At 40.3% G+C, this 27506-nt stretch overlaps 1 protein-coding gene across 2 annotated transcripts in view; it reads right to left on the minus strand.

The window, feature by feature from the left end:
• Window positions 1–7326: 7326 nt before the first annotated feature.
• MYOM1 (myomesin 1) overlaps window positions 7327–27506 on the minus strand; it is a 72101-nt gene continuing 51921 nt past the window's right edge. For both annotated transcript variants that reach the window (XM_081874957.1, XM_081874958.1), the window contains 13 exons: window positions 25936–26072; window positions 25432–25576; window positions 24195–24254; window positions 22190–22257; window positions 21433–21546; window positions 21228–21315; window positions 19938–19976; window positions 19737–19842; window positions 18345–18508; window positions 17767–17803; window positions 16942–16964; window positions 14947–15002; window positions 7327–8139 (listed from right to left, as the gene is read on the minus strand). In XM_081874957.1, coding sequence (XP_081731083.1) covers window positions 7840–8139; window positions 14947–15002; window positions 16942–16964; window positions 17767–17803; window positions 18345–18508; window positions 19737–19842; window positions 19938–19976; window positions 21228–21315; window positions 21433–21546; window positions 22190–22257; window positions 24195–24254; window positions 25432–25576; window positions 25936–26072 — 1337 coding nt within the window. In that variant the 3' untranslated portion in view covers window positions 7327–7839. The remainder of the gene's footprint in view (window positions 8140–14946; window positions 15003–16941; window positions 16965–17766; window positions 17804–18344; window positions 18509–19736; window positions 19843–19937; window positions 19977–21227; window positions 21316–21432; window positions 21547–22189; window positions 22258–24194; window positions 24255–25431; window positions 25577–25935; window positions 26073–27506) is intronic.

Below are 27506 nucleotides of genomic sequence, written 5' to 3' on the forward strand. Positions count from 1 at the left end.
TGTTGCTCAAGTAGATCTTCATTCACCCCTTCTTCCCTGGCAGTGAGGGAAGCAGACTATAACAAAGCAATATAAGTGATGATTCATTTCAGTTAAAAACTCTTCATAATTGACAGGATAATTTATACACGCGTTGCTATGCATACAGTGTATAGCAGGCACTGATCAGGAGCAAGCAGAAACATATTTAGGATTATCTGGCCTTTCGCCTTCCTTTTTTTGCTATCAGGATACATCTTTTCTGTGGTGGGTTCATCTGAGATCCCTAGAAGTTATTTGATGAAAATACTACTACAACATAAGTGCAGGTAGATGTTGTAAAACTCCTTCTCCAAATGGCAGAGGCAAAATGTTTAAACTTTGCAAAGAGGTTTTGGCATGTTTCCTGTTGTGCAGGAGACACTCATAAGAATCCACTGTATAGTTTACTTACAGTACTGTGGTATACATCTCTACTCAGCAGTATGTCTTTTTGTCTTTAAGGGGGCTTACTGGCAAATAAGTGGGTTCTAGATGGCAGGCCAGACTTTGATTTAGGGTTGACACTGGGGACAACAGGGTTCTTATGCCATTGATAGTTGTATCTCCACAATCAAAACCAGGTTTTGGGAGGTTTGTGCATGGGAGCAGCAATGACAATACTCTCTCTAATTTTGTGTTATGTCATGCCCTCGTAGCAGCCATTTTGTAATGAACCCATATCACTTTCTCAAAATTTGAAATGTACCCACTGGTCCAGAAAGGTGGTTGACCCCTGTACGTACTACAGCATCACTTGTGGTGATCCATTGTGGTGAGGTTCTCCTCACAAGCCACTTACTTGGTAAGGCTGCTTCCAAATTTAATAGTGCCTCCATCCCCTACACAGCCATATATGTGTCAAATACTACTGTGTGGTGCTCTGTTCTCCCTCCTCTCGTTTTCTCTTCTCCTTTTCCTCTGGCTAATATAGATTGCAACTTTAAGGCTTCTGGGAAGACATTCTATCCCTTTTCCACTTCAGTTTCCACCATAAGAAGACTGCCTATAACCATCTTGTACTGGGAAACAGCAGCATAAATAAGTCAATAATTATTTTAAAATGTCAATAAGTGGAATGATTAAGCTACTAAGTGGGCTGCATTTGACTTTGTTAGTAACTGTGTTATAGTCCACAGCAGAAGGCCTGAGGCAAGTGCACACAGACCTGGTACACAAGCTAAAGCTTGGGTGTATAGGTTTTTTATGACATTTTATTTATTTAGCAGTGTGTGGAGGTTTGCATTAAAAAATAAAGCTACAGAGTGGTTTGGTACTGCCTTGTTGCTTTATAGAGTGATTTAATATCACTGTGTAATTGCTTGTGACAATTTGTGGGATGGTATCACACAACAAGTGCTGAAATAACTGGGAAATACTCTCTATCTATCTTAAGTAAAGGCACATTAGGTACCTGGAAAGCAAAAACAATATGTTCAGCCTTTGTGCTTTATCTTATCAGCATTTCTGTATCAGTACTTCTGTATGCAAAGTCTATATTATGCTGTATATGAAAACCCATCCTTCCCCTGCTCCAGTTCTTGTAATGGTTAGCCACAATATATATAAATCCAGTTGATGCATACACTCTTCTCTCTCTCTCTCTCTCTCTCTCTCTCTCTCTCACACACACACACACACACACACACACACGGCTCATAGTACAGGTAGAGCACAACAGGTGTTGTAATTCCTGCTAGTAATGTTTACCCAGCCTAACCCATTGGCTGCCCAGTCCTGTAACAACAATACTCTAATTACTGTGCAGAGGTTAGTGTTCCCTGTGTCCACTGAACTCAGTTCATCCTTGGTTTTGTTTACACGTTTAGGGTGTGACTCATAGACTGAAGTGAGTCAAAAGAGGGTCAACAATCCCTACAAGAGTAAAAGCCCTTATCCTGGGATAAAGGGATCGTGTAAGCAGTAGGAGGACTATAATTTCTGGTGAGGGGGGGTTCAGAAGTCCACAGGGAAACACAGGGACAAGTGAAAACTTTAGATAGCAATGGAAATTTTTGTTGAAATGGGCCAAGATTTTATATCCAAATGCCAGATCTTGTAGCTTAATAATTTAAGCAGTCTCATAGAAAGGCAGGGACAATACATTTGTCAACTGCCCATCTGATGTGCAGGAGATATGAGTACAGTATATTGAGCTGATGGTCAACTGAGTGCAGTGTAGTATTATTACAGACAGATCAGCTGTTTTTACATGTAGTCTGGAAGGCAAATATATATTGTACACCATTGTATATGGGAACATGATTCTAGATTGGGAATGTGCAAAGTTATATTGTATACAACCAGCTGTGCAATATGGGTCCCTAGGGTCTGTTCATCACTTGTTAAATGAAATCTATTGGAACAAAATGGTTGGTTATCTTTCATATATTGTTTCTATTGTGCAAAATACTTTACTGTACAAAGTATTTTAAAATCACAGCTTAACTCCTGCTCACAAGGATATTCCTTTTTAACGATTATTGATATACATATACATACGCACATCCACACACATGAAGGCTGAAAGAAAACAACCTGCATAGGGCTAAATACTTTGGTTTCTAAAATCCCAAGTCCCAATACAATGTCCACTTGCACTACTAGTTTCTAAGGCTGGTGTAATGGTTCTAGGGGTTGCTCATACGTAAGCCGGTGCTTATCTCCCCCGCTGGGTGCAAACACCTGGCTGGGTTGCCTAAGTGAACCTTTTCTGTCCGGACAGCCACTCACCCGTGGCTGACTCAATCGCTGGCAGAATCTGCCAGTGGGCGTTTCTTAAACTTCTTCCAGCAAAGAAGCTCTTTGACGCCTAGTCTCCTCCTACTCTCTCTGCGCGAAAGCCTTCTGCGCAAGGAGGGCGTGGGCAGCGGAGGACCCCTACTCTCCCCGCTGGTCCCAGGCAAGGAGTCATGGGACCGCCTCGCCGCTTCCCCCATCTGCCCCCCTTCTCCACTGGTGCTACGCTGATTCTCTTCCCCAGAAGATGGGCTGCTTCTCCCGATCCCTGGACGCTCTCTGGAATCCCTCTGGCTTTTGCTCTCTCCCAACGGCACTCATGACAGTTCCCTGACAGCTGGGAACCTCTATTTTCATTGGATGTTTGTGTCTATACGGTCACAAAAATAATAATGTGATACTATAATAGTAGAGAATATGGAAGTCATCTTGTATCTATTGTTTAACTTAGTCTCAGAACATAAAAAGAGCCCGCTATGATAGGCCAATCAAGTCCAGCATCCTATTCTCACAGTGGCCAACCAGATGTCTACAAGAAGCCCACAAGTAGGACTTGAGTGCAACACTAGTCTCTTCTCCTGTGGCAGCTCTGTCCCAAGACATTTTAGCACCTGAGGCGAACCACAAAATGGCATCCCTCACCAGAGAAAAGGGGGTGAGTGAAGTTTTACATCAGGAACAATGTGGGGAATGAAGATCTACATTGGGAACAAAAGAAGTAATCGAATCAACTTTACCCAGTGGTTGAAGTGGGAATCAAAGGCCGTTGCAGGATGTAGGAGTGGCCTGCTCTGAATCATGCTGGGCAAGTGTAGAGTCCAGGAGACCCCAGAAGGCAGCCTTTCTCACCATTTCCTCCCTCAGGGTGGGAGGAGACCAACAGTGACTCCTGTTCACTGAGAGGCATGGAGGTGAGCTGGTGAGGAGGTGGCAGATACAGTGTGCCGCAGCCATTGCTGCCACTGTGGTAGTGGTGGTGGAGACGGCATGCGATGCATTCCTTGGATGCTGGACCTGCTTCTGTGGATCCTGGCATCTGAGGCAGTCACCTCACCTTGCCTCATGGGTGAGCTGGTCCTATCCTGCAGTTTCCAGCAACTTGTATTCAGAAGCACACTGCCTTATCCATGAATTTATCTAATCCTCATTTAAAGCCATCCAAGTCAGTGGCCATCACTGCCTCTTGTGGGATCAAATTCTATAGTTTAACTATGCTGTGCAAAGAAGTACCTTTTTTAAGCCAGTTTGCAAATAATACAGCACACATAGGTATACAGAATGAATAAATCATTTATCCGGCTTGATGCTGACATCATGCTGTTGAAGTACTACAAATGCATAAGAATTTCAGCTTTATTATTGGAAAACAGCCAGTCTGACTCTCTCCTAGTGCTGCAGTGTTGCCTGCCTTTTCTATTTCTCTGGGTGGGACTTGTGCCAAAGGAGCACTTTAAGTATTACAGTGTAAATGTGTAGCTCTCATAAATTTATAGATATCTTTTTAAAGTGTCACTTTTCAATGACTGTGTACCAAATGCTGATTTAAAAACAAAAATGCTCGATATTTTAAAAGTTATGATTTTAACCCAGTCTCTAGCTGCTAGAAGTTAGAATGTTAGAACTGACTCACTGATTTTTTAGTACTTGAACTTGACAATCACATTAGTTTGGTTTTATGAGATTACAGAAGAGTGGGTATTCAATCTGGTCTTTATTTTAAAACATGTTAATCCATATGGCATGCATGCTCTGCAAATTCATTTTTATTACATCTCAGGTTCTCAATATTCCATGAAGCAGAACAGCCATAATGTTGGATATGAAATCCTTGTTAGCATTCAAATATACTAAATTATATTTCCAGTTACAGATAGGTAGCCGTGTTGGTCTGCCATAGTCAAAACAAAACAAATTCCTTCCAGTAGCACCTTAAAGACCAACTAAGTCAGTTCTTGGTATGAGCTTTCGTGTGCATGCACACTTCTTCAGATACACAGCTTTCGTGTGCATGCACACTTCTTCAGATACACGAAGTGTGCATGCACACGAAAGCTCATACCAAGAACTGACTTAGTTGGTCTTTAAGGTGCTACTGGAAGGAATTTGTTTTGTTTTAAATTATATTTATTACACATTTATCCACATCTCTATCCACATCTCTTTTTTGCTGTTCATTGAATTACATATAATAACTTATTTACATTTATAAGAACACCATTAGAGCATAGGAAGAACCTTGGAAGCTGTCTTATAAGTGCACCACATACACACCTTACATTTTCCCCAAAGCATACTGGGAACTGTAGTTTACCCCTCACAGAACTACAGTCCCCAGCTCCCTTACAGTTCCCAAGATTATTTAGTGAAGGGAATTGTGCTTTAAACGTGCAGTATGTATACAGCCTATGTCAGACCAGCGTTCCCTTTAGCTCTGCGTTCTCAACACTACCATGGAAGGGTGAATCTAATAGTTACAGTACAGCAGGACAATCAAGTTTGAGTTTATGACAAAATGCTGTGTTCAGTGAAGCCCTTCTCATTTCACCACAGACATCGTACTCAGGCATGAAATGCTATCTAATATCAACACTATACGTTTCATAATAAGAGTAATATAACAACAATGATCCTATGTTTTAACTCAGTCTTTTCTCCATGAATCTCAAGAATTTGTCTGCTATGCCATTCTGTCTTACTACCCAGAACATTTTGTGATCCCTTTAGTTTGACCAGCTGTCTTTAGGATCATCTCCATCTTCTACAATTGGATTTTCATTTGGATCAGACATCTCTTCTGAAGCAATAATCTATCTTACTTATGGCTTAATGAAATCTGATTCAAGGAAAATAACACATGGTTCATGTTGGGGGGGTGCCCTCACACACTTTCTCTTTAAAGGGACATGTGGGGTTTATTCGTCTCTTCCCATAGTGCTAAGTATTGTGTTTACCTGAGATAGCACATGATCAGAAGAGTTATGAAAGTCCTTGTCACTAAATTATGATGGGCTCTTCTTGGCAAGATTGCTGACTTCACTATGGAGCAACTAAGAAGCATCACAAACATGGCCTTCCCTTGTTATGAAACACCTGCTGTGTTAAAGGAAACTGATATTTATTTGTGCACACCAACCATTTCGATTCATCTTCCTGAAGTGCTTTAATTTGAGCAAATAAAAATGAAGCAATTTCTGAAACAGTACAAACTGCTAGGATCTATTTCACACACATTTACTTACTTTCTTTACTTAATACAATTTCGATTATGATTACACTGCAATTTAAGTCCATACTGAAGGTTCTCTTGGCCAATTTAATATAAAATAAAAAAGACTTGCCAGCTGCTGCTTAAAATAATCAAATTTAACTAGCTGATTTTCCAAACTTGGAGAATCAGGAGCTGTTGTTTAGTCATAAACCACATTTATAATGTAGCAAATAAGGGAACACTCTGACCCAGCTAAGCATCTTAAATTATTAATTTCAATGGAAAAATGAAACGTGTCTAATACTCTGTGACTGGAAGCAAAGGGACTTTGAAGGTGCTTACTCTCCCTGTGTCTCTGCTTAAAAACATTTCAAAAGGCTGAAGTAAAAAACAAACAAAAAAGGCATAGTACCTTCAGGTTACTTTGGGAAGAAATAAAGAGTTTTTCTTCTTGGAACTAGATCTAAGCAGCTAAATATTTTTACCTTCTTTCTTCCCTGAGGCTGGTTTCTTTTTACCTATGGCTACTGTATCTAGGCAAATTCCATGCATCTCAACAACGAGTGTAGCCAAGCCAGTTTGTTCATCTCTATGAGATACAGTCAGCTACAGGAAAGCAAGAAGAACACACAAACAAGGAAGTCCTGTTAAAAATAGCAACCGTATAATAATTTGCAAGTTGTGATTAAAGATTCAAAGAGCTGCATTCAGTGAGCGGTAGACTATTTTTCTCTCAGTTTCCAATGCCGTAACAAACTATGGCTAACATGAACCAGGAAATTGAGGAAGGAATCAGGAGGCAGGCGAGGGGGGTACACAAGCACATGTTGACAGTCAAAGCCATGTCTGAAGTAAGCCTAGGCCTGGAGGAAATATAAAGGTCATTTATCCCTGGAGACTAGAATTCAATAAACCAAACCCAAAGAGAAACAAGTCTTAGCAATTTACTTGAGTTCACCTTATCCAAAATTCTGCCTCCAGTGTTGCCCAAAAGTTTAAAACTGTTCATAGGCTATCCCCCATATTGTTGGTATGGACCATACATTTAATCTTATACCACTATAACAATCATGGTTTTCCCCCGAAGAAATTTGGGAAATGCAGTTTAACAGTGCTGAGAATTGTAAGAGACCCCTATTCCCCTCACAGAGTTGCAATTCCCAGCAGCCTTAATAAACTACAGTCAGACTGAATCAGGCAGAAGTTAGTGTAGAATAAATAAAATTGCCAGCACCTCCTTTCTCTGTGCTGCATTGAAGACCTAAGTGAAGATGTTAGGTGTGGGGTGATGTTAAACTAAAAGGGATGGTAAACAGCCATCAGAGTAGTAAGCAAGTAAACAAGTCACACGCACACAAAACAAGGCGAAAGAAAAGTGTTTTATTTATTTTTGAATACTGAGGAGGGTTCAGTTTTTTTCACTGACGTTAGTGTGTATTAATATCATGTCAACACAAAACATTTGTTTGCTTTCATATCTGTTTTCTAGAGTCCTATCCTACACTACATTCAGTTTATACTAGATTACCAGCAGGCTCAAATCTAGATTCCTGGTGAGAAAATCTTCTCCAATAAACGACTGTAATTTTTTCCATCCTTTCACTCACATCACTGATTAAATGACTTGCTTAAATATTATGCTTCTGCGTTATGAGCATTATCCTATTATGCTTCTGAGTTAAGTTCATGTGACAGAAAGCCAGGCTGGGAGTGGGAGCATTCCCCATTTTTGCCTGATCACAACATCTAAAATGAAGTGAGTGGAAGGGTTCAGATCTACTTCATACTCACAGGCAAAACCATTTACACACACATATTATTAAACCAGATAGAACTCTACCTCTCTGCAACACTTGTCCATCTTAGCTTTAGCTTCATGCCTTCTTTTTCTTATCTCCTTTGCTATGATCTGGAAGGGGGACATGGGTCATCCCTTCCTCAGGTATGAACACACTTATAGTTAAATCACTTGTCTCTGTGCCATACTGGTTTTTCACTATAAGGCTGTATCTCCCTGAGTCAGCTGTACTGACAGCCGTGATGGTGAAGCTTGCTTGTTTTCCTGATTCAAATTTCAGGATGATGTGATCATCTCCTGCCAGAAGCTTTTCATTCTTCATCCATGAAACCTCTGGAGCAGGGTTTCCCCAGACACTGCAAGTAAGATTAAGCGCCTGCAGGAAACACACAAAAGTTTTTGTAAACAGTCGCTATAAATAAGCATCCTGAATATGCTCTGTTTTCACATTACTTTCATAATAAAACAGACAGAAATATCTTTCTGTGTTACAAAAATCTGGTTCTGTTCTTAGGGACGTGAATGAAGTCAACTAGTTTTGAATTATTACTGTAGCCCTTCAATATTTTAGCGACTCTCCCCAATAGTTACTACCAACTACAACACATTCATTTCAAGTCAAAATTACATGTTGCCATCACTTGAAATATTGGGTTCTTTATTAAGCAACAGTTCTCTTAGTTTTAAAAAGGTTGCTTTTATAGGAAAGGTCACAAAACTGATTGCAAATTAGACTTCTAAATCTAAAGAACAGCTAAGCATGTAATTAAGCTGCAATTAAAGTACATTCAAGCAGTTTCATCAGAATGCCTGAGCAGTTTTATTACTAATATAATATAATAAAATATAATAATATCTGTACATCTGATTCCCTCGCTTTCAACCTGAAATCAATACCCCTTGACGTTTCTCCTCCCATCATGTGCTGGATTGGTGTTTCTATTCTAGTTAATTCAAACCACAGTTTCCTGTTACATCCAAATTGATTAGATCCATGTTTATTAACCTGGTTAGTACACTGCCATTAAACTATTGCAGTTTCCCAGGGCAGGTGCAATATGAAATGAGTTTAAACTAACTAGGATAGAAGAGCCTAAACTCGAAGATCAAAGTCCCACGACTCCCCTTTCTCTGAAATTAATGCACCCAAGTTAAGTGTGCTTATTTAAAACACATCACTCAAAGTTTGTCCCTGAGACTCTGAAATATAGAGGGCTAGGAAAGGCCCCAGCTGAGTTAAAGGTTTTGCCTGATTAGTAACTGGACTATGAACACTGTTTAGTGGTATACCATTTGACGCTCCCTCATATAAGGAGAAATAAGAACAAAGGTTCATAAGTGGAGTCAACAGTTGGCAAGGCAACAACCCAGCATGATTAATCCTTTCCAAATTATAGGAATAAAGTGATGCTAAATTAACTGAAGCTTTATTCGTCATATTTACAGCACAGTTTGTATTAATCTAAGTCACATTGTGTGTTCAATGGGGCCCAATTCCATGAAAGTGTGTATAGGAATTGAAGTCTATCTTACAGGAATATGGGTTTGGGTTTTTTTGGTATTTTCCTTCAATTTATTATTAATCAGACTGGTCAATTCTAAGGGTCCTTAAACCAGGGATCAATAAGATAGAATGGTTGGCATATAAAGGTTTGCTTACATGTATTGCATGCATTTAAAGTCTGGGATAAATCATTCCATGTGATGACCATAGCTCCACTAAATACTAATAATACAGGGTATATATTTTTGAATGCCTATATCAGTGCTTACATTATATAGCAATGATGTATACAGAGCATTTAGGGGGGAAATATTTTGGCCAAGGGAAAAAAATCTGAAGTATAGCTGAAATTCGGAAAAGGCAGCATCTCAACCTGAGTTTTTCACAGGACAGGAAAAAATGTGTTTCCAATTTTCTTGCTGCATAAAAGCTCCCTGTCTGTAGTCTTGAATGCCAAATGTCAGGCTGAAGTGAATTTTTATTACCCACTTACACAGCACTGAGAACACTGTTTCATTATGTAAGTGCTAGCATAACCAGAGCACAGCTAGCAAAGTAATGCACCTATATAAAAAACTATACAGTGCCAGCTATGAGATACACATCAGACAAGATGAGATGATAGCATTTTTACATTGTACTGCTGCACAGCCAGAAAAATTCTCAATGAACTGATGAGGGCTAAGCTAGATGTGATACAGGAGACCAGTGACCAGAACGTCTGACATGTATTTTCATATTAAAAGCATGAGAAGGAGAGAAGGTTGAAACTGGATTGGACCTATAGTGCCCAGGGAGATGATCTAATTTTTCCTTCACTTATATTACCCCATGAATGGCTATTAGCCATGGTAGGATAAATATGTAGGTACCCATAAAATAAAGCAGAAGGAAAACATTTTATTTTCTACTTGTTTTTACTTTTAAAGTTTCATTAATATAATCTGTTCACTTGTTTTCCATTGATTTTAGTGGAAGATCCAGCCATTCTTCTGCTGCCTGTAACTATGGTGTTTGGTTCATTCAAATTGCAAGACAATCCATACCCCACTTATCTAGGCATCAGACCTAGATTGAGTCAAATTTCAGATATACAGGATGGAGGGTCCTTGTTCTATTCACAATTTTAAAAGGTGCAGAGACACAGCCACCTTAAATATCACCCTGTTTATATCCAGACTAAACAGAGCCTCCCAGTCTGTCAATTTCACTGATTTCCCCCTTTCTGTAGACGCCATCAATGCTAATCAATGCTCCCAAAGCAGTGAAAAGCAAATGTATGAATAAATGAACCAATTTTCAATTTTTATACTTTCAAGTTCTTATTTGAATAAAAACGAATGAACAAATATGGGAGCAGGGCTCACTCATTGCACTTTAAAAATGAATGGGTATCTATAAAAGTTAGGGCTGCCATATGTCCAGAATTTCCGGACACAGCTGGGATTTGTCTGCCAAAAATTGAGTCTAGGCGGAATTTTTTAAAATGTCTGGGGAAAACCCGGGCGTATTGCAGCCCTTATCAGAAGTGTTGTTGTTTTTGCCGATTTTCCTAAAAAAATAGCTAAAACATAGCTCAACAACTTCAGCAACCATAGTATAAGTTAACACAGGGAGCAAAATAACAAGCTCTAAAATGTGCTTCTAACTGGGCATAATTTTTCTGCTGCTCATATAGGCCAAGAAATCTCTTAGTGCTATGCATTTCCTTGGTTTCTGATGCAGTCTATATGTGAAAGGAATAACCTAGTCTAGACACATATTCCATCATGTACTTATTTTGACACGTTCCAATCAACGGAAAAATACTTATGTTGCAAGAGGAATTTATAATTATACACTCAGCAGTTTTTCTTCTGCTTTTCTCACCCTCCACCAGGCTTCAACCTCATTTACCACAGATCAGCAGCACTGGGCAAAGACTGGTGACAGGAAGCTAGTGTTGGTATATCTCATGAAAGGACTGGGGATGCAATGTGGAGTGGGCAATGTGGAGGACAAAGCAGTTCATGTTACACTATTCCTTGCAGGGCAATTGAAGGGTAAATCTACTACTGGAGTCACTGAGCCAAATATATGCTATACTCCTGTGAGGTGCCTTTTTATTACAGGTTAAATAGCATACAAGTTGTGTTTTGCCTTTTCACATGTGTTCAGAATTGTTTATGGATTATAACTAGCATAATTTTGAATCAGGTGGCCAGAAGCAGTCATTTGTAGATGACTGTTGGAAGCAAACCCTAGTTTATTGATATGATATTGTTATCCAGAATCTTAAAAAATGTAATGCTTACATATGACCATCTAAGTATTATTACACTGGGCAACAATTTTTTACTTTTTGAATGTTGTCTAGATTTCTACAACTGATTTAGGGTATTTTTGCACTGCTGAATCAGGAAATGGCATCCGTTTCTCTCCATCAGGTCAGGTTTACTGTAAACTGAATGGTGGGCAATGATAAAGGTAAGTACACGTAAATTGCATGTTGCTTCACCATTTTTCAAACTTCAGGGCTTGAACTTCCGTTTCTTGGAACTCCAGGAATGCTCAGTGGCAGGGAGGTCTCTCTTCAGAGTCCAACAGTAGTCAGCCATCATGACTGCGTCCCAGAGACCCTGATACCTGGTCTCCATCTCTTTAATGTCCTGATGGAATCTCTCCCCCTGCTCGTCACTCATTGAACCCAGGTTCTCAGGAAACCGGTCCATATGTGAAAATAGGTAGTGCATCTTGATGCTCATGTTGCAGCCCAGGTTTCTGAAAGCAGTCAGCATGTTGTTGACAAGTTCTGCGTAGTTTCTGGCCTTATTGTTGCCAATAAAGTTCTTCACTACCAGAACAAATGCCTTCCACGCTTCCAGTTCCACTTCGTTCATTGAGTTTCCAAACTCTGGATCTCTGATGAGCTGATGGATCTGAGGACCGTCAAAGATGCCAGCTTTCGGTCAATCCTGGAAAAGCCTGGCACAAGTAAGTGAAGCAGTCACCATCCTTGTCCAGAGCCTTGGTGAACTGCTTGATTAAGCCGAGCTTGATGTGCAGCGGTGGGAAGAGTATTCTGTCTCTGTCCACCAGAGGGTCGTTGATGACGTTCCTTTCTTTGCAAGGCACCAATTCCTCCCGCACAGGCCAGTCCTTCTTTGTGTAATGCTGAGCATGGTCCCTACTATCCCACATGCACAGAAAACATGGGTACGTGGTGAAGCCAGACTGTTGTCCCAACAAAAAGTTCATCATCTTCAGGTCAACACAAATAAACCACTTATGCTGATCATAACCAATTTTCTCTAGCACATACTTCACCGCTTCATAGTTCTCCTTCAGTGTAGTCGAGTGAGCCAGGGGTATAGAGGCAAACTGGTTGCCGTTGTGTAGCAGAACACATTTCACTGATCGCTTGCTGCTGTCAATGAACAGTCTCCAATCTTTGGGTTCATACTGTGGCACTCCAAGCTTGAGCAGAAGCTGCGCAATATCTGCACAGTACACCAAGTCGTTCTCTTCCGAGAAAAAATGGAGGTACTCTTGATGCCTGTGGCGGAAGAAGCTGATGCGAGCACTGTCAGAGAGGAGGTTTTTTCCTTCAATCTGGATGCCAACAGTTCGGCAGAGTCCTTTGACAAGCTGAGGTCACGAACTAGATCATTCAACTCCTTTTGGGAAAATGGATGTGGAGCACCATCTTCAAGAACCACTTCTTCTTCATGTCCTTTAAGACTGGAGGCATCTTCGTCACTAATGTCAGGAAGTTCTCCGAAGATAGGCACTGGAATTTCATCACAATGAGCTACAGGACAACGTGCTGATTGAAGATCAGGATACTTCGTGGGGCGGCTGCCCCATTAACTTAGTTTGATCCCCCAACTTTATGCTTTGCCAAACCAAGTTATGGAAGATTTCGAGGTTTTATGACTTCAAACTGATCCCTTTTCGACATAATCACCCAGAACTATCGGACCTGAATACTTCTTGTCATTAAAATAATCATTTCCAATGAAAACAATTATTCGGCATGGCATTTTACCCCCACCAACTTCTTCTAAAATGCTCCACACAAGCGTACATGTGAACAAAAATGTAAAAAAATGACATGTGGCCATAGCTCAAAAACTTGACCTGATTGAGCAAAACCAATGTGATTTTTGGATTCAGCGCATCAGATTTGTCCTAAATCAACTGAAAAAACACAGACAACAAATTTGTTGTTGACCAGTGTTATTTTTTTGAGAACAGATGAAATGAAACAAGATCACCAGGATATCTATTCTACCCCTTATTGTAAAATTCTATATAAAGCAGTTTATAACACCATTTGGACCAAAGCCTAATGTTAATAATTCTGGCATATTTAATTAAATGATTATGAGAAAGCATTTCTCTTAAATTATTTTAACTCCATCACAGAGAGAAACCATCCTCCCACCCTTATTGATTTTGCCACAGAATTAAAATCTTGGACTTGATTTTCAGTGGCAGAGATCCAAATCCCAGTTACACTAGAATACAAAGATTTATGTTAATTTAGGCCACAGTTTAAGTAGGGATGAATGTATAATTATATTTCTGGTCCATATACATTTTGCTTGAGTTCGTTCATAACTCTGTTCAGCTCCGTTACTGCATTTATCTGCTTTTAAAAAAGCTATATAAAAATTGTGCTTAAATTATTATTTTATCACAATATTTAAATATATTACATATTTAAATAGATAATTTATCTCATTGTATGCCATTTGCAAATATATTTTTATCCTAAAATACACATTTTAAATATATTTTGGTGTGTTTTTTTAAGCCAAGTGCTGTATTACAAAATTTGAAGATATACGAAATCCTTATGATACTTACATTCCAATCCAAATCTTAGTCTGGAAAGCTGATTAGGTCAGTTTGCATAGAAATTTACTGAAATCAATAAACTGTTAGGGAGATATCCAACTAAACAGTTCTGCTAAGTCCAAGCACTTTTGGCTGCACAGTGGAGCTTCTCCTCCCTTTTCTTCCTCTGCACACCCTAGCAGAACTATTCATAGTCTTAAGCATACTTCTTTGTAAGTACATTCCACTGAAATATGTGAAACATATTTCCAAGCAAATGTCTTTAGGGCTAAGGTCCTAATGTTAGAATTGATATTGGCCACAAGCAGGCTTATCCAATGACTTTGAACTACTTTCCAGACTGTCTTTATGTCTCTTTTTAAAAACATCTGAAGATCTGTGTCATCACACAGGAAGATTGCGCATGATTAGAAGAAGAGGGTTTGAACTACTGCAGTGGTGGATCTTGTGCATAAAGTATGAATTTCTAAAGAGTCAGTTCTTCATAAGTCATCCATTGAGTTGATTCATGCACCTTGAGCCCTACTACAAACATAAGCACACTGAAAGCCACTGGAATCAATGGGGTTAAGTAATCTTAAATCTATGTTAGATTGTGGCCTGAACCTTGGCTGACACCCTCTTCAGTCTTCCATATCATGCTTAACAAATGAGTGTTCCCTAAATACATAAAGGTAGTCTGGCTACCATGGTGAAATTATGCACTGAGAGGATGAATGAAGAGTGCTGTCTCTTGATTAAAAGAAGCAAAGCTTGAGTATTCTTACGCTCTCTCTTCTTTCAGAAGAAGAAAGTTACAGAACTGTCTCTTCAGAAGTTTCAATTAATTTACTGTACCTTGCCTTCCTGGATGGTGACAACGTCGGGCAGCCCTCCAAGCACCCGGGCACGATCTGAAAATACATTAGCACATTTTTCTTTGTTGTCTGCAAAACAATCTCTGCCCTAGATTTCAATTCCCCTCTAGTGCCTTTCTTTTATCTCATACTTCTACAAGCTGCCGGTGATGAATGCAAACTGAGAAAGATATTTGGTATTTCCAGCTCGCTTTGCTCGAAGTGAAAGCAATGTGAAATTTACTTGGGATGTTGCATGCTTATTTGACTGCCAACCTCTGGCTCCATTAATGAAAGATGGACAGGTAGATCTTACAGTGCCACAAGCTGAACAAGGAGGGTTTTCATCTGATGTGCCTAAATTTAAAAGCCAGTAATAGTGCAAGTAAAGGCTCAACAGGGATGCGGGTGGCGCTGTGGTCTAAACCACAGAGCCTAGGGCTTGCCGATCAGAAGGTTGGTGGTTCGAATCCCCGCGACGGGGTGAGCTCCCATTGTTCGGTCCCAGCTCCTGCCAAACTAGCAGTTTGAAAGCACATCAAAGTGCAAGTAGGTAAATAGGTAAGGTAAATGGTGTTTCCGTGCACTGCTCTGGTTCACCAGAAGCAGCTTAGTCATGCTGGCCACATGACCCAGAAGCTGTCTGCGGACAAACGCCAGCTCCCTCGGCCTACAGAGCGAGATGAGCATGCAACCCCAGAGTCGTCTGCGACTGGACCTAATGGTCAGGGGGTACCTTTACCTTTAAAGGCTCAACACATCACAGTTCTTGAAGTGCAAGCTGTTATGGTCATTCACCACTGCTGGATTTCTTCACTTTTTGATAAAATGGAGCTTCCATCAGAAGCAGCAGGACCGAGTCCAGTTCTCAAGCTTTTCTTATTGGTCTTATAATAAATCTTAGCCTGTGCTCTCTTGTCCTGGTGTTATGCATTTTCCAAGCCCCGCTTACCATCATAGGTCACTGTCTTATCCTGAGGCAGGCCATTAGTCTATCTATCCCAGTAATTTTCTACACTGGCAGTAGTTGTCCAGGGTTTCAGACAGGAATCTTTTCCCAGACCTACCTAAAGATGCCAAAGGTTGAACCTGGAACCTTTTTATGGAAACCATGTGCAACAGCCGCCTCTGGTAGCTGTTACTGTCAAGGGTGGGGAAGTGTATAATGCTGCAACATCATGGCCATATTTAAATTTTATTATGCATTATGAAGGAGAGAGAAATTGACATGAGTCTGCCACTTTGCGGCTGACATAGTGTGTAGCATACAGTAGTTATATCTTTTATTACACAAACGGTGACCATTTTGTGCGCATCCAAGTGATGCGTCTGCCAATGTGCGGGTCCTTTCGGACCTGGAAGAAGGCAGAACGGAGGCAGAATGGGGAGAGAAACAGGGGTGAAATGGGATATAACAGGGGCTTATGTGTGCTCCGCCAACATGCACGGGGGCCAGGTATGAAACCCCCCCCAAAATCGTCACCTCCTATAATTTTGCTGTAAGCTATGCTGGGAACCCACTAAAGGGCAAAATATAAATACCATAAATATATAAATGGCATCAAAGTAGAATTGCATTCAAAGGCATACACATAACAATACTGCTAGAAAAGTACAGTTGTGGGTGACAAACTGTTCCATTTTGTGGCTTGGCTACTTACAATGAATGTTGATTGATGGGCAATCAAGGCCAGCAAGGAATAAAAAGCACTCCCATATGCTACGGTGCAGGCTAAGGGAAGCAGTTCTGCCCTTCTTGCACATGGTAGGCAAGAAGCAGTCTCTATAGGGATGCTAAAGTGGGGCAGTGAGTGTGAGGGGAACACAGATAACGGCTTCATGACTAGTTCAGCCTGTCTGAATGCCTGCTAGTGATCAACCTGTAGATTTCTAAACAGAAATACTCTTTTCAAAAGGAAGCTACATTGAAATTTCCTACTAGCAGTACAGCATCCTATTGCTAGTCAAGGCAGACACCAACTGACAATCCACTTACTTTTCTCTGCAATCGCCAATGCTCTGAAATTGAAAAAGACAAAAGAAGGCATCCTCAGTTTCATTTGATGTTAGAAGTATGGAGACAGAAAGCAGTTTCTCTTTATATATTTCACATTACACACCCCCACACTCCCACACCGTTGACCTAAATCTGTCTGCAAACGATTCAATGTGATGACACAATTTCTCATAACATATCAGCATAGTTTTAATGATGTTTTTATACATATCATGTAAACACTCTTAACAACACAGGACATAGATTTCTCTGTCTTCTAATGCTGAAACTAGTCTTGACCAATGGAAAAATCACTGATATTTTTTTTAATGCTAATAAAAGCTGAGCAATGGAATAACTTTCTGTCAAAAATCGGGGGGGGGGGCAATTAAAGTTCCCCAGAATGCCATACCACCTTCTTATTTAGGGAAGCCTTAGCTCCCAAGCTGGAGTCCAGGTCCTCAGCTCAACCCAGGACCTTTCTACAGCAACATTTGTCAGCCACCTACCCCCCCCCTATATCCCCCTGTACTTCTCTCCACCAGAACCTGACTTGAGAGTGGGTATAAAGTCCAGGCTGCTTCCTCCTCTCCTTCCACAGTGGGAAATCCTCTCAAACATCTGGGCTGCTGATGCTCTCTCTCCCCCCCCCCCATTCCTCTCTAAGTGGTCATGATGAGTGAGAGTGTGCAACTGTCACTTCTGGTCATGCTTACCTCTAGCAATGTTGTGGGTGCCAGCAGTGGCCATCTCTGAGCCCCACACTTTCTAAAACAGAACCCCCATTATCCTATGTAGATTGTATCTTCCATGAATTATACTTACTTTAACCTCTGGAATTCAGCAAAGGCTTCATCAAAGGCTTAAAAAAAGAGAACAGGATTAAGTTAATAGTTTTTATAAATATAATTTGTGTGGTTATTTCTTTATTGAGATTTCTTTGGATTTAGTGGTTTGCTGACAGAAAACGAACCATGGTTAGCCTTCTGGAATGGCTATGGATGTGACAAAAAAAGAAAAACCATGGTGGAGCATAATGTGGAAATTGGGACACTGTTGTGTCCTGCCTTTTATTATTTTAACAATGCAAATTATTGTTCCTTGGATTCCTTGGATTTCTCCTGCTGCTTTAAGTACCTCTGTAAGGAGGGGGAAATATTTAAAATGAAATATTAACAAACAAAAACTTATCAGCCATAAACTCCACTGCCTAGTATGCTCTTGAAGCTCAAGTTGTGAGGAGCCCAGCAGGCCTACAAGCTCTAGCTCAGCCTATTGGGAGTTACATTGAGAATCATATAACCAGAAGAGTAAGAGCCATTGTCATTTGGACTCAGAATAATTTTTCTCAGTTTCTGCATTAAAAAATAGAAGGTATGATAAAGAAAAAGGAATCTATCTACCTTGCCCAGAAAGATCCACTGTCTTTGTGTGTCCAGTTTTGCCATCAAAGAGCTCCAATATATATCTTCCCTTGTCGCTTGGTGTTGGCTCATTAATTTGCAACCAGATTTGCTCCCCAGTAACACCAGTCTTAACTCTTTCTGTATACTTCATTTTAACATCACTGGGAAAAGAAGAACAAGGAAACCAAGTTGAGACACAAGTTTTAGATAAATTCTATTAAAGATAATGGCCTGTCAAAGTAACATTTCTGTGCTAGCTCTATTTTCTTTCAGTAAGAGACAATGCCATATGCTTCAAAGGAGTTTTTTCCAATATGACTTCAAAGGATTGTCTTCAGTCTACAGCTGCTGTGCCTGTCAAACTTGAACCTCAGCACATATTCCCTTGCAGGAATATCAACACTAAAGCAGGAGGTATGATTAAAGGTTAGCATTTAAACTATCACAGTGGTATTGACTGTGTGCACTTAAAACTAACTGTGGGGTGCTAAAAGCTGCTCTGACTAACACAGGCTCTCTCCAAGGCTCTCCTGCTTCATGCACCTTCTGGGTACTTTCTAGCCATTCAGAAAGGATCCACTGCTCACGATGTCAGCAATCTCCCTATAAAAGGAAGGCACAGACCAAGTGTAGGGAACTGTTTTCAGCTGATGGGCCAGACACCCCAAACCCTCAATACCTGCTGATCATAAATTTTCAAGTTATCAGGTGATGTTTGCAGTTATTACATAATATGTAACTGGTAAGGGCATTGTGCCCTTACTTTCCCAAACCAACAACACAGAAAAATTAGAAGAAGCAACCATTTGCATACCTCTCTAAACAAGAACGGTGGTGCAGTTGAAGAAGACCTAGCACTAGTATTGCCCCCAAAATTTATTCTGTTGTTGATTTTATATCTTTAATAATGTGCTTTATTCTTGTGGGAATGTGTTTTGTTTGTGTGAGGCTTTGCAAATCGTTTTTTTATATATATAAAAGGGGTTGTAGAAGTCAATTAAATAAAATAAACAAATACATAAACTAGGTGTGACACTTTCTGAGGTAGCAGTCCTAAGAACACTTACTTGACTGCAAGTCCTATTGAGTTCAGAGGGAGGTATTTTGCTGCATAAACGTGTATTGGGACATGCTGTGTCTGATCTCACCGAGGATCACTTGCTTGGCCTTTGGATCCCTGGAGTTGTCTGAGGTTGATCACATATCATCTGCATATCTGAGCCACAGGCACAGCACAGCATGTATACAAAAAATTGGTTGCATTAAGCTGATTCAAAGCCAGCATGGAGTTATGCAGCACTCTGGATGTGCCCTAAATTTAAATGTGTATAGAATGTTCCTGTTGAATGAGATCTTAATTACTGTACTGGCAAGAGCTCACCCACTTACTTGTGTGACCAGCTCACTCTCAGATCTTCCAAGTAGTAGCTAACAAATGAATATAATCTGATGCCTTCTTCTGTGCTCTGGATCTTCAGTTCTGTTGCAGATAAAGCTGAAAATATAACACATATTTTTGTAGTCTTACAGTCTTTCATGGAGTAATACAAATGAGTCATTCATCAGGAGAAGGGGGAATTAAATACTCACCAATCACTTTGCATACTTCCGTCATCAAATCTGCAAAAGCTGTGGAAACAAATCCAGAGACTGAGACTAAGTGTTCCCAGATCAGACATGCCTGGTTGTAGCTGAATGCTGCCCTGAAGTTCCCCGGCTAATCTGGAGCATTCCTGCAAGTAGATTCCTGCAGGAAATCTGAGTTGCCTTTTAAAATGTGTTGCAAAGATTCTTAAGGAGTTTGCATGTTTCCTTCATAGTTTTAATGTCATGCTGAACCCCTTTGTTTCTGTTTGGTTTTATTGTACTTCAAAAGAACATTCCTTTATAAAAGAGACAGGTTTTGAAACTTGTGCAGTTTATGCCTAACAAAGAAGTCTTCTTTAAGATTCACCTAACTACAAAGTAATCCAAGTGACTGCTTAGGGAAGCATCACTGGTGGATAGAGGAAGCAATATTTAAGCTGTGCCCCAACAGAGTATGGTGACATTGCCTCTTGTATCTTGCAATCCAAGATGTATATAGGAAGACAGGAAAGTGCCTTATACTAGGCGAGACCACGGATCCATCTAGCTTAGTATTGTTTATCTGGCAGAGAGTCTCTAGGGGTTCAGACAGAAGTCTTTTCCAGCCACAAGGACACCAGGGAGACACCAGGGACACCAGGGAGACACCAGGGATCTTCTGTATGCAAAGGACCACAAAGCTATGGTCCTCCTGGGCATCCTTATATAGTCCCTGAGGGTATCAAAACAGCTTAGGCTCCCCCTAGTTTCCTTCTAGTGACACAAATCACAATTGCAAAACAGAAAGGGTTCACTAACATGAAATGAATTTAGAAAAGAGCTGGATAAAATAAACGATTAGTTTAAAAAACGGAATTCCTGGCTCCACAAACTGAACATTAAAGATCATCATCACCATCAGAGCTTTCTTTCAACCTGAACTCACCAGAACTCAGTTCTGGCACCTCTCAGGTGGGCACCACTGCCATTATAGAAGAACAAGGGAGGTTTTCATGGTGAGTTCTGGCACCTCTTTTTCTAGAAAACAGCACTGATGACCATAATCTGGTTTTATACCACCCTTCCTTTCATAGGAGCACAGTCCACTAAGGAACTACACTGAAATAATGGAGGACTGGGATGTACAATCAGAAAACTCTTCTGGAAATTTTTAAAAAATTGTTTTGCTGCTGATTCCTTGTGAAATTAAGGCCACAATCTTACACACAATTACTTAGAAATAAGTCAGATTGAATCCACAGGTGCTTATTTCCAAGTAAACAGAAACAGCACAATTTTACACGTTATTCTCACCTGTGTCCAGAAGCTTCAATATGCTCTTGTCCTTCCCTCTGTCATCCTTCAATATTACTTCATATATACCAGCATCTTTCTTAGAAAACTGTGAACAAAATAAAATCAAGCAGTAGCAACACCTTTTCATCTCTGGAAGCACTGCCCATTTAGGAAATCTGCCACATCTGAAGTGGAAGCATCAAGGGAGAAGGGGGCCACTCACCTCTGTTATCAGCAGAGTACATACGCCATCCTTAAAGTCATGTTCTTCATCAACCATTATCTCTCTTTCATCTTTGTACCAAACAATATGCGTTTCTTTCTTGATATTGGCTACCTAAAATGAAAGTATGCTAATGTACTTTCTTTTATATAGAAAACATGCATCAAACAGCCTGCTTTGGGTAGCAAAACATGAACAAACAATGCAGAAAGTAGATAAAGATTCTTCAAACCATTTGTTCACTCGGTTCTTGGTCTTGAGACCAAAAACAAGCATCCTATATCTACTATCCACTATATATTTTGGAAAGTTGTTTGTTCAACTTTAAGACATCATAACCAAATTTGTAATGTGATTTCAAAGTACAGATCAATATTTGAGATGGCAATACAGTAGTAGCTTGGTTCTCAAACAGCTTAGTTGTCGAACAAATCGGCTCCCGAATGGCGCAAACCCGGAAGTAAGTGTTCCTGTTTGCAAACGTTTTTCGGAATCCGAATGTGCGACATGGCTTCCACTTAAGTGCAGGAAGCTCCTGCAGCCAATCGGAAGCCACACCTTGGTTTTTGAATGGATTAAATTCGAGAACCAAGGTACCACTGTACTGGATCTGTGATAGCGACCATTAGGTTTGTGATCAGTGTACAATCCTGGATTCTGTAAATGCACCCAAGAGCCAGCTGACCACTAACAGTTCTTGTGTTTGCGACTTGTGCTTCTTTTTTCACAAACTACCCAAGCTGTAGCTGTTTCTTACCTTGCATTTCAGTAACACATTGCATTCAGGGGTAACTTCCCATCCCAGATACTCAACAAAATGTGGACCTGTTTGAAATGATATACAAAATAAATCCCCTCAGAAATCATGACACAGGCAGAATCAAATATTTTTTTCATACTGCTCTCTATTTTTTATATGCTCTAGATTTGTTGTTGTTGCGCAACAAGAGCTGAGCACAAACAGCCCCTCAAAATTCCTCACCCAATTTGTGGGAAGATGAAGTGTGGGGACCATTATACAGAAGTTCTGCAGGAGGAGGAGAAATTCTTGGGGGTGGGGCACACCATTAACTGTGGCACTACAGCTAATACAGCTTCTTTCTCTTCCCCTAAGGATTTGTTGCTGCTGCCGCCACTATTATAAGTGGCAACTGTGCTGGCACTCTGGCCTCTCTTTTGTACCCTCCACAATAGGGATAGGAGGATCTGTCAATTTCATTTCTTTCAGTTTCACATTTTCCCAATCTTAAATTCTTCTTTTTTTCCATATTTCTGTAGCGAGTTGTTTTTCTTTAAATCCTTATGGGAATTCTTCAGCATTCTAGTGCAAATTTCTTCTAATAAATACATTTTTGTATGCAGTTTTGACTAATATTTTGCATATATTCTTCTAATATAATAGATTTGGGTACCGTATTTTTTGCCCCATAGGACGCACCACCCCATAGGATGCAGCTAGTTTTTTTTAGGGGGGGGGGAATAAAGAAAAAAAATATTTCCCCCCCAGGCGCGGGGCTGACGCAGCTCCAAGACCCCAGCCCCAAGAACAGCCTGCTATCCGCAAGCCTAGGGAGCCCGGCGGGAAGTCGCACCGGTCTCCCCAGGCTTGCGGATAGCTCTGCGAAGCCCAGGCGTGCTCTTCAGCACGCCCCAGGCTTCGGAATGCAGGCACCTCTGCGCAGCCCTCGGGGAGCCCAGCGCGACTTTGCGCCGGGTTCCCGAGGGCTGCGCAGAGCTGCGCGGAGCCCGGGACTGCAGGCAGCTCTGCGCAGCACTCGGGAGCCTGGCGGGAAGTCGCGCCGGTCTCCGGATGGTTGCGCAGAGCTGCCTGAAGCCTGGAGAGTGAGAGGGGTCGGTGCGCACCGACCCCTCTCGCTCTCCAGGCTTCAGCGAAAGCCTGCATTCGCCCCGTAAGACGCACACACATTTCCCCTTCATTTTTGGAGGGGGAAAGTGTGTCCTATAGGGCAAAAAATACGGTATGTTATTTTCACTAATAAGTTCATTTTTATACACATTTCACCTTAATATATGCATTTTTGTAAAAAAAATGGTTGGAGACTGCACCAGAAACTTCAGTGGGAATTTTGAAGGATAGCTGTGTATCAGCTCTCCTATTGCTTCAGAAACTGCAAATTTGAGAGATTTAGCTTCATCCTCCATCCCTGCTTTACAGCTTCCTAGACATGGCAATGTAAAGGGTGAAAGCTGCTAGCAACAAATAAACAAATCGTGAAGCACATTCAGGGAAAATTATGCAAAGTGATCCTCTTTTTTCTAAGGGAGGGGTGTGGAACTGCTGACCAGTCTGGTCCCTCCTTCTCCCACACTCCTGTAGGCCAACGTTGACAAACTGATAGAGCTGTCCACCTGCAAGCACCTAACATCATTATGACATCAGGCAAGAACTGGAAAGGGGATTGCCGAACACCTTTGAAGGGCTGTCTGTCAGGGCCAATCAGCATTCAAAAGGGATGGCTCTCAGTACTGATCAGCTTATGAGCACTGAGAGCAATCCCTCTTGAGGTCTGTTTGACAAATGGTTTGAATGCAAACCACCTATGAACAGACTTCAAGGGGAAAGTTCTCAGTCATTCAGAGGGATGACTCTTGAAATCTAATGGGTAAGAAAAATAAAAATATAATAATTGCCTTTTTAAATGCCCTTTAAAAAATTTGCTCATTAAATTTTAGACATACAGAACTGAATTAAATCAGCTAAAATGTTTCAATAGTCTTCTCCTTTTTGTATGATGTCTTACCTTGCTTTCTGAACCACTCTTGCCTCTGGAATTCTGCTTCTTTCTGTAGTTTCTGGAACACTAGACATTTTTAAATAGATTAAAATATAGCCATCTTTGAGAGACAGAAGATCTGCATACCTAAGCCGGCTGTGACACACTTGCTGAATCATGAACTGGGTGGGTGCAATTGATTTTTAATGAAATGTATATTCCAATATGGTGGAGCTAATTATGAGTAAATAACTTTTAAAAGCATGACTAGACCATAGAAGGGTATGGGAATGGGATGGTTTTGTATAAAATTCAAAGGCCGTTTTTATGTCTGTAGAAAAAAGAAGTGGACCAATGTTACGTCTATCGTAAAAAAGCAGGATCGCATTCCACATGATCCTGCCCCATTTTGAGCACTGACTGACCAAAGTAGGATGAGGGCGATATGATATTGTAAAGTAGTTTTAAAATATTATTCACAACAAATGCTGAACTAATCTACTCACAATGTTATTATCACAGCTGACCTGCATAGTCCTCACCACTATTAAAATTTCACATGTAGTAAATAACTGAGCCACACAAATTCTTATAGGTTTTCACTTAAACAAAACAACAACAACAACAATACCTAGCAGTAACAATACTGGTTTGAGGTGATAATCATGGAGAAAAGCATGACATTGTAAGTTGCACACTACAGGTGCTAAGTAGATGTTAAATAGTGATAAGTATGAATTATTATCATTCACAGGGGGTGCATTTTGTTTCTGTCAATCCCATTTTTAGTATAAACCCAAATAATTATTTGCAACAGTAAATATATATTTCATGCAGTCACTGACTGGCGATGACAGCATGCTTTGGAAACTCCCTTAAGTTTCAACATAGTTTGCTGTATGCCTTCAACAGCTTCTGTTCAGAAAACAAAAGTTTCACTGGAAGGGAGGAACTAGTTATGTATTTATTTGGATCCCAGTCTAGAACATTCTTTTCTTAAGGTTTTCTATAGGGTTTTCTATGCAAAATTCTACTTCTGCAACACACGTTCCATATTAATCAGTTGGCAGCACTTCTGTAGTTTCATAATTTACTCATAATTTACTGTCTGAAACATAACACTTTCCACTGTACAATTAAAACATTAAATGAAGTTTGCAAAAAGTACAATTAGCATACAAGTCTAGTTTCTGATTAAAGAAAATTAACCTTCTACAAATGTATGTTAAACCATACATTAAAAAGGCATATTAGAAACTCTTACCATCACCAATAAGAACAAGACTGGACTGATTGGTTGCTTTGCCATCCTGAATTTGAAAGGTATAGGTGCCTTCATCCACATCTTCAAGTCTATCCATAACCATTTCAATCATACCAGAAGTGTGGTCAACCTTCATCTTGTATTTCTTCAAGAGCAAAAATAAAAGTGAGCAGAAAAGTCATCTTCTGATCTCCCAAAATATAATGTTTTCAAAACCTCCTGGATAATTTATTAGAAACAACCCCACAGTGTTAAAGTACATACAGACATAATGTTAAGTGGTAAGTTTGCAGCTGAATTTTGGGCGCACATATAACCTTCTCTCCCTCTCCCCCCAAAAGTCTATTCTGGGTTTTCACTCAAACCACACCCTGGAGTAGATTTGGGGAGTGCATGGGGTGCATGCAGGGGAACTTCTGTGGTGTGAGCATAAATCCTTTTGCTGACAGAAGGAGTGCATTGGATAACACCCTGTTACAGAAGCAGTTAGTTCCAACCACTTACCTCTCCATTAACAATTTCCTTGTCATTAAATACAAAGTTGACTTTACCATGAGGAGACAATTTCTCAGCCTGCATCCAGAATCGCACCTGTCCCTTCTCCAGAATTTCAACTGCCAATTCAGACTTAAGGGGGACAACTGCAGCAAAGAAATAGAGCCTCAATGGATGTTTTTGGTATGTTCACAAGCACCAACTTTATCCACTAGTCCCTGGTTTATTCTATCTTTCTTTTTTCTAAATGATGGAAGCTTGTAATCCACACAGGTAGATGTTTCAAAGCTTGTATTATTCATGTAGAATAACATGAACGCAGACAAACTAACTACAATGAATTTTTTCTATTGTTATCCTTGCAATATTTGTTCTGTCCCCCTGTATATATTTATACTTTCTCTGACATAAAGGTTTGCTTGTGTTAACATCAAAGTTATTGCCAAGATCCTACATGAATTATGATGAACAAGATCACATGAGCAGGATGGCAGGTGGTAAACTTTTACTAACCTGCCATACATATGTACTTTCTTTTTCTTCTTCTTTGGGTCAAACCAAAGAAGATATGAGGGGCGATTCTGCTTAATTTCTTTGGCTCTCTTACCCCAATTGAGTGTAGAGTATCGATGGAGAAATGCATTCCTCTACTCCACTCTTGCTTTTCCCCTGAAACCTCTCTCTCTCTCTCTCTCTCTCTCTCTCTCTCTCTCTCTCTCTCTCGCCGTGTACACACTATAGCTTTAAAGTACATTTCCCCCACACAATGAATTCTGGGCACTGTTGTACTTCTGCATTCTTTCAATGCATGCCAATATGTGCACTAAAACGGTACACAGAAGGCTCACACATGTGGTTGAGGGTTTTGCTTTTTGCAGTTACTGATCATGCCTATGAGCCTACAGGCATACATTATCAATGCACACAGGTACACTGCAAACACAACCAGGGCAAAGCTTGCCATTGCTCCCCTCTACACATTGATTATGTGCACACAGGATTAAATGAAATGTTCTGCTGTCATTTCTCCTCATAACAATTTTACAGAGTTTTCTTTCACGGAGCTTTCCTCGACAATATTTTCTCCTGATAAAAATGTCAGAACCCAGGGTTTATTGGGTGTCCTTATCAATATTCTAGCTATATATGCAGGTGCCAATTAGTTATTAGTACCCAATCCCAAGAACAAATGCCAATTGCTCTCTATTTGTTTCTTTCTAATGTTCCATAGCCTTGGAAACATTTAAGATATGCTTAATTTCCTTCTGACATGCATCCATTTTAACCTACAAGGTCATCTACTTAATACTCAGTGAAGAAATTATGGCATAAATGAGTACAACCAAGTTTAAAACTTAATAGGTAATATTACGGGGGGGGGGGGCGGCGGCAAGTTTTTAGTGAGAGACAAGAATTTTATTCTGCAGAAGTAGTACCAAGTAAACAGATGAGGTCCCCAAATTTAGATTCTACTTGGCATCATATCTCCGTGGAAACCAGGCAGCAAAAGCTGGGGAATCTGCCATAGCCCTGTGACAAAAGAACCCAAGATGCTAGGGATGTAGGACACTGGCAGATCA

This window comes from Podarcis erhardii, assembly GCF_964252035.2.
Source record: "Podarcis erhardii genome assembly, chromosome: 8".
NCBI classification, from domain to species: Eukaryota; Metazoa; Chordata; class Lepidosauria; order Squamata; family Lacertidae; genus Podarcis; species Podarcis erhardii.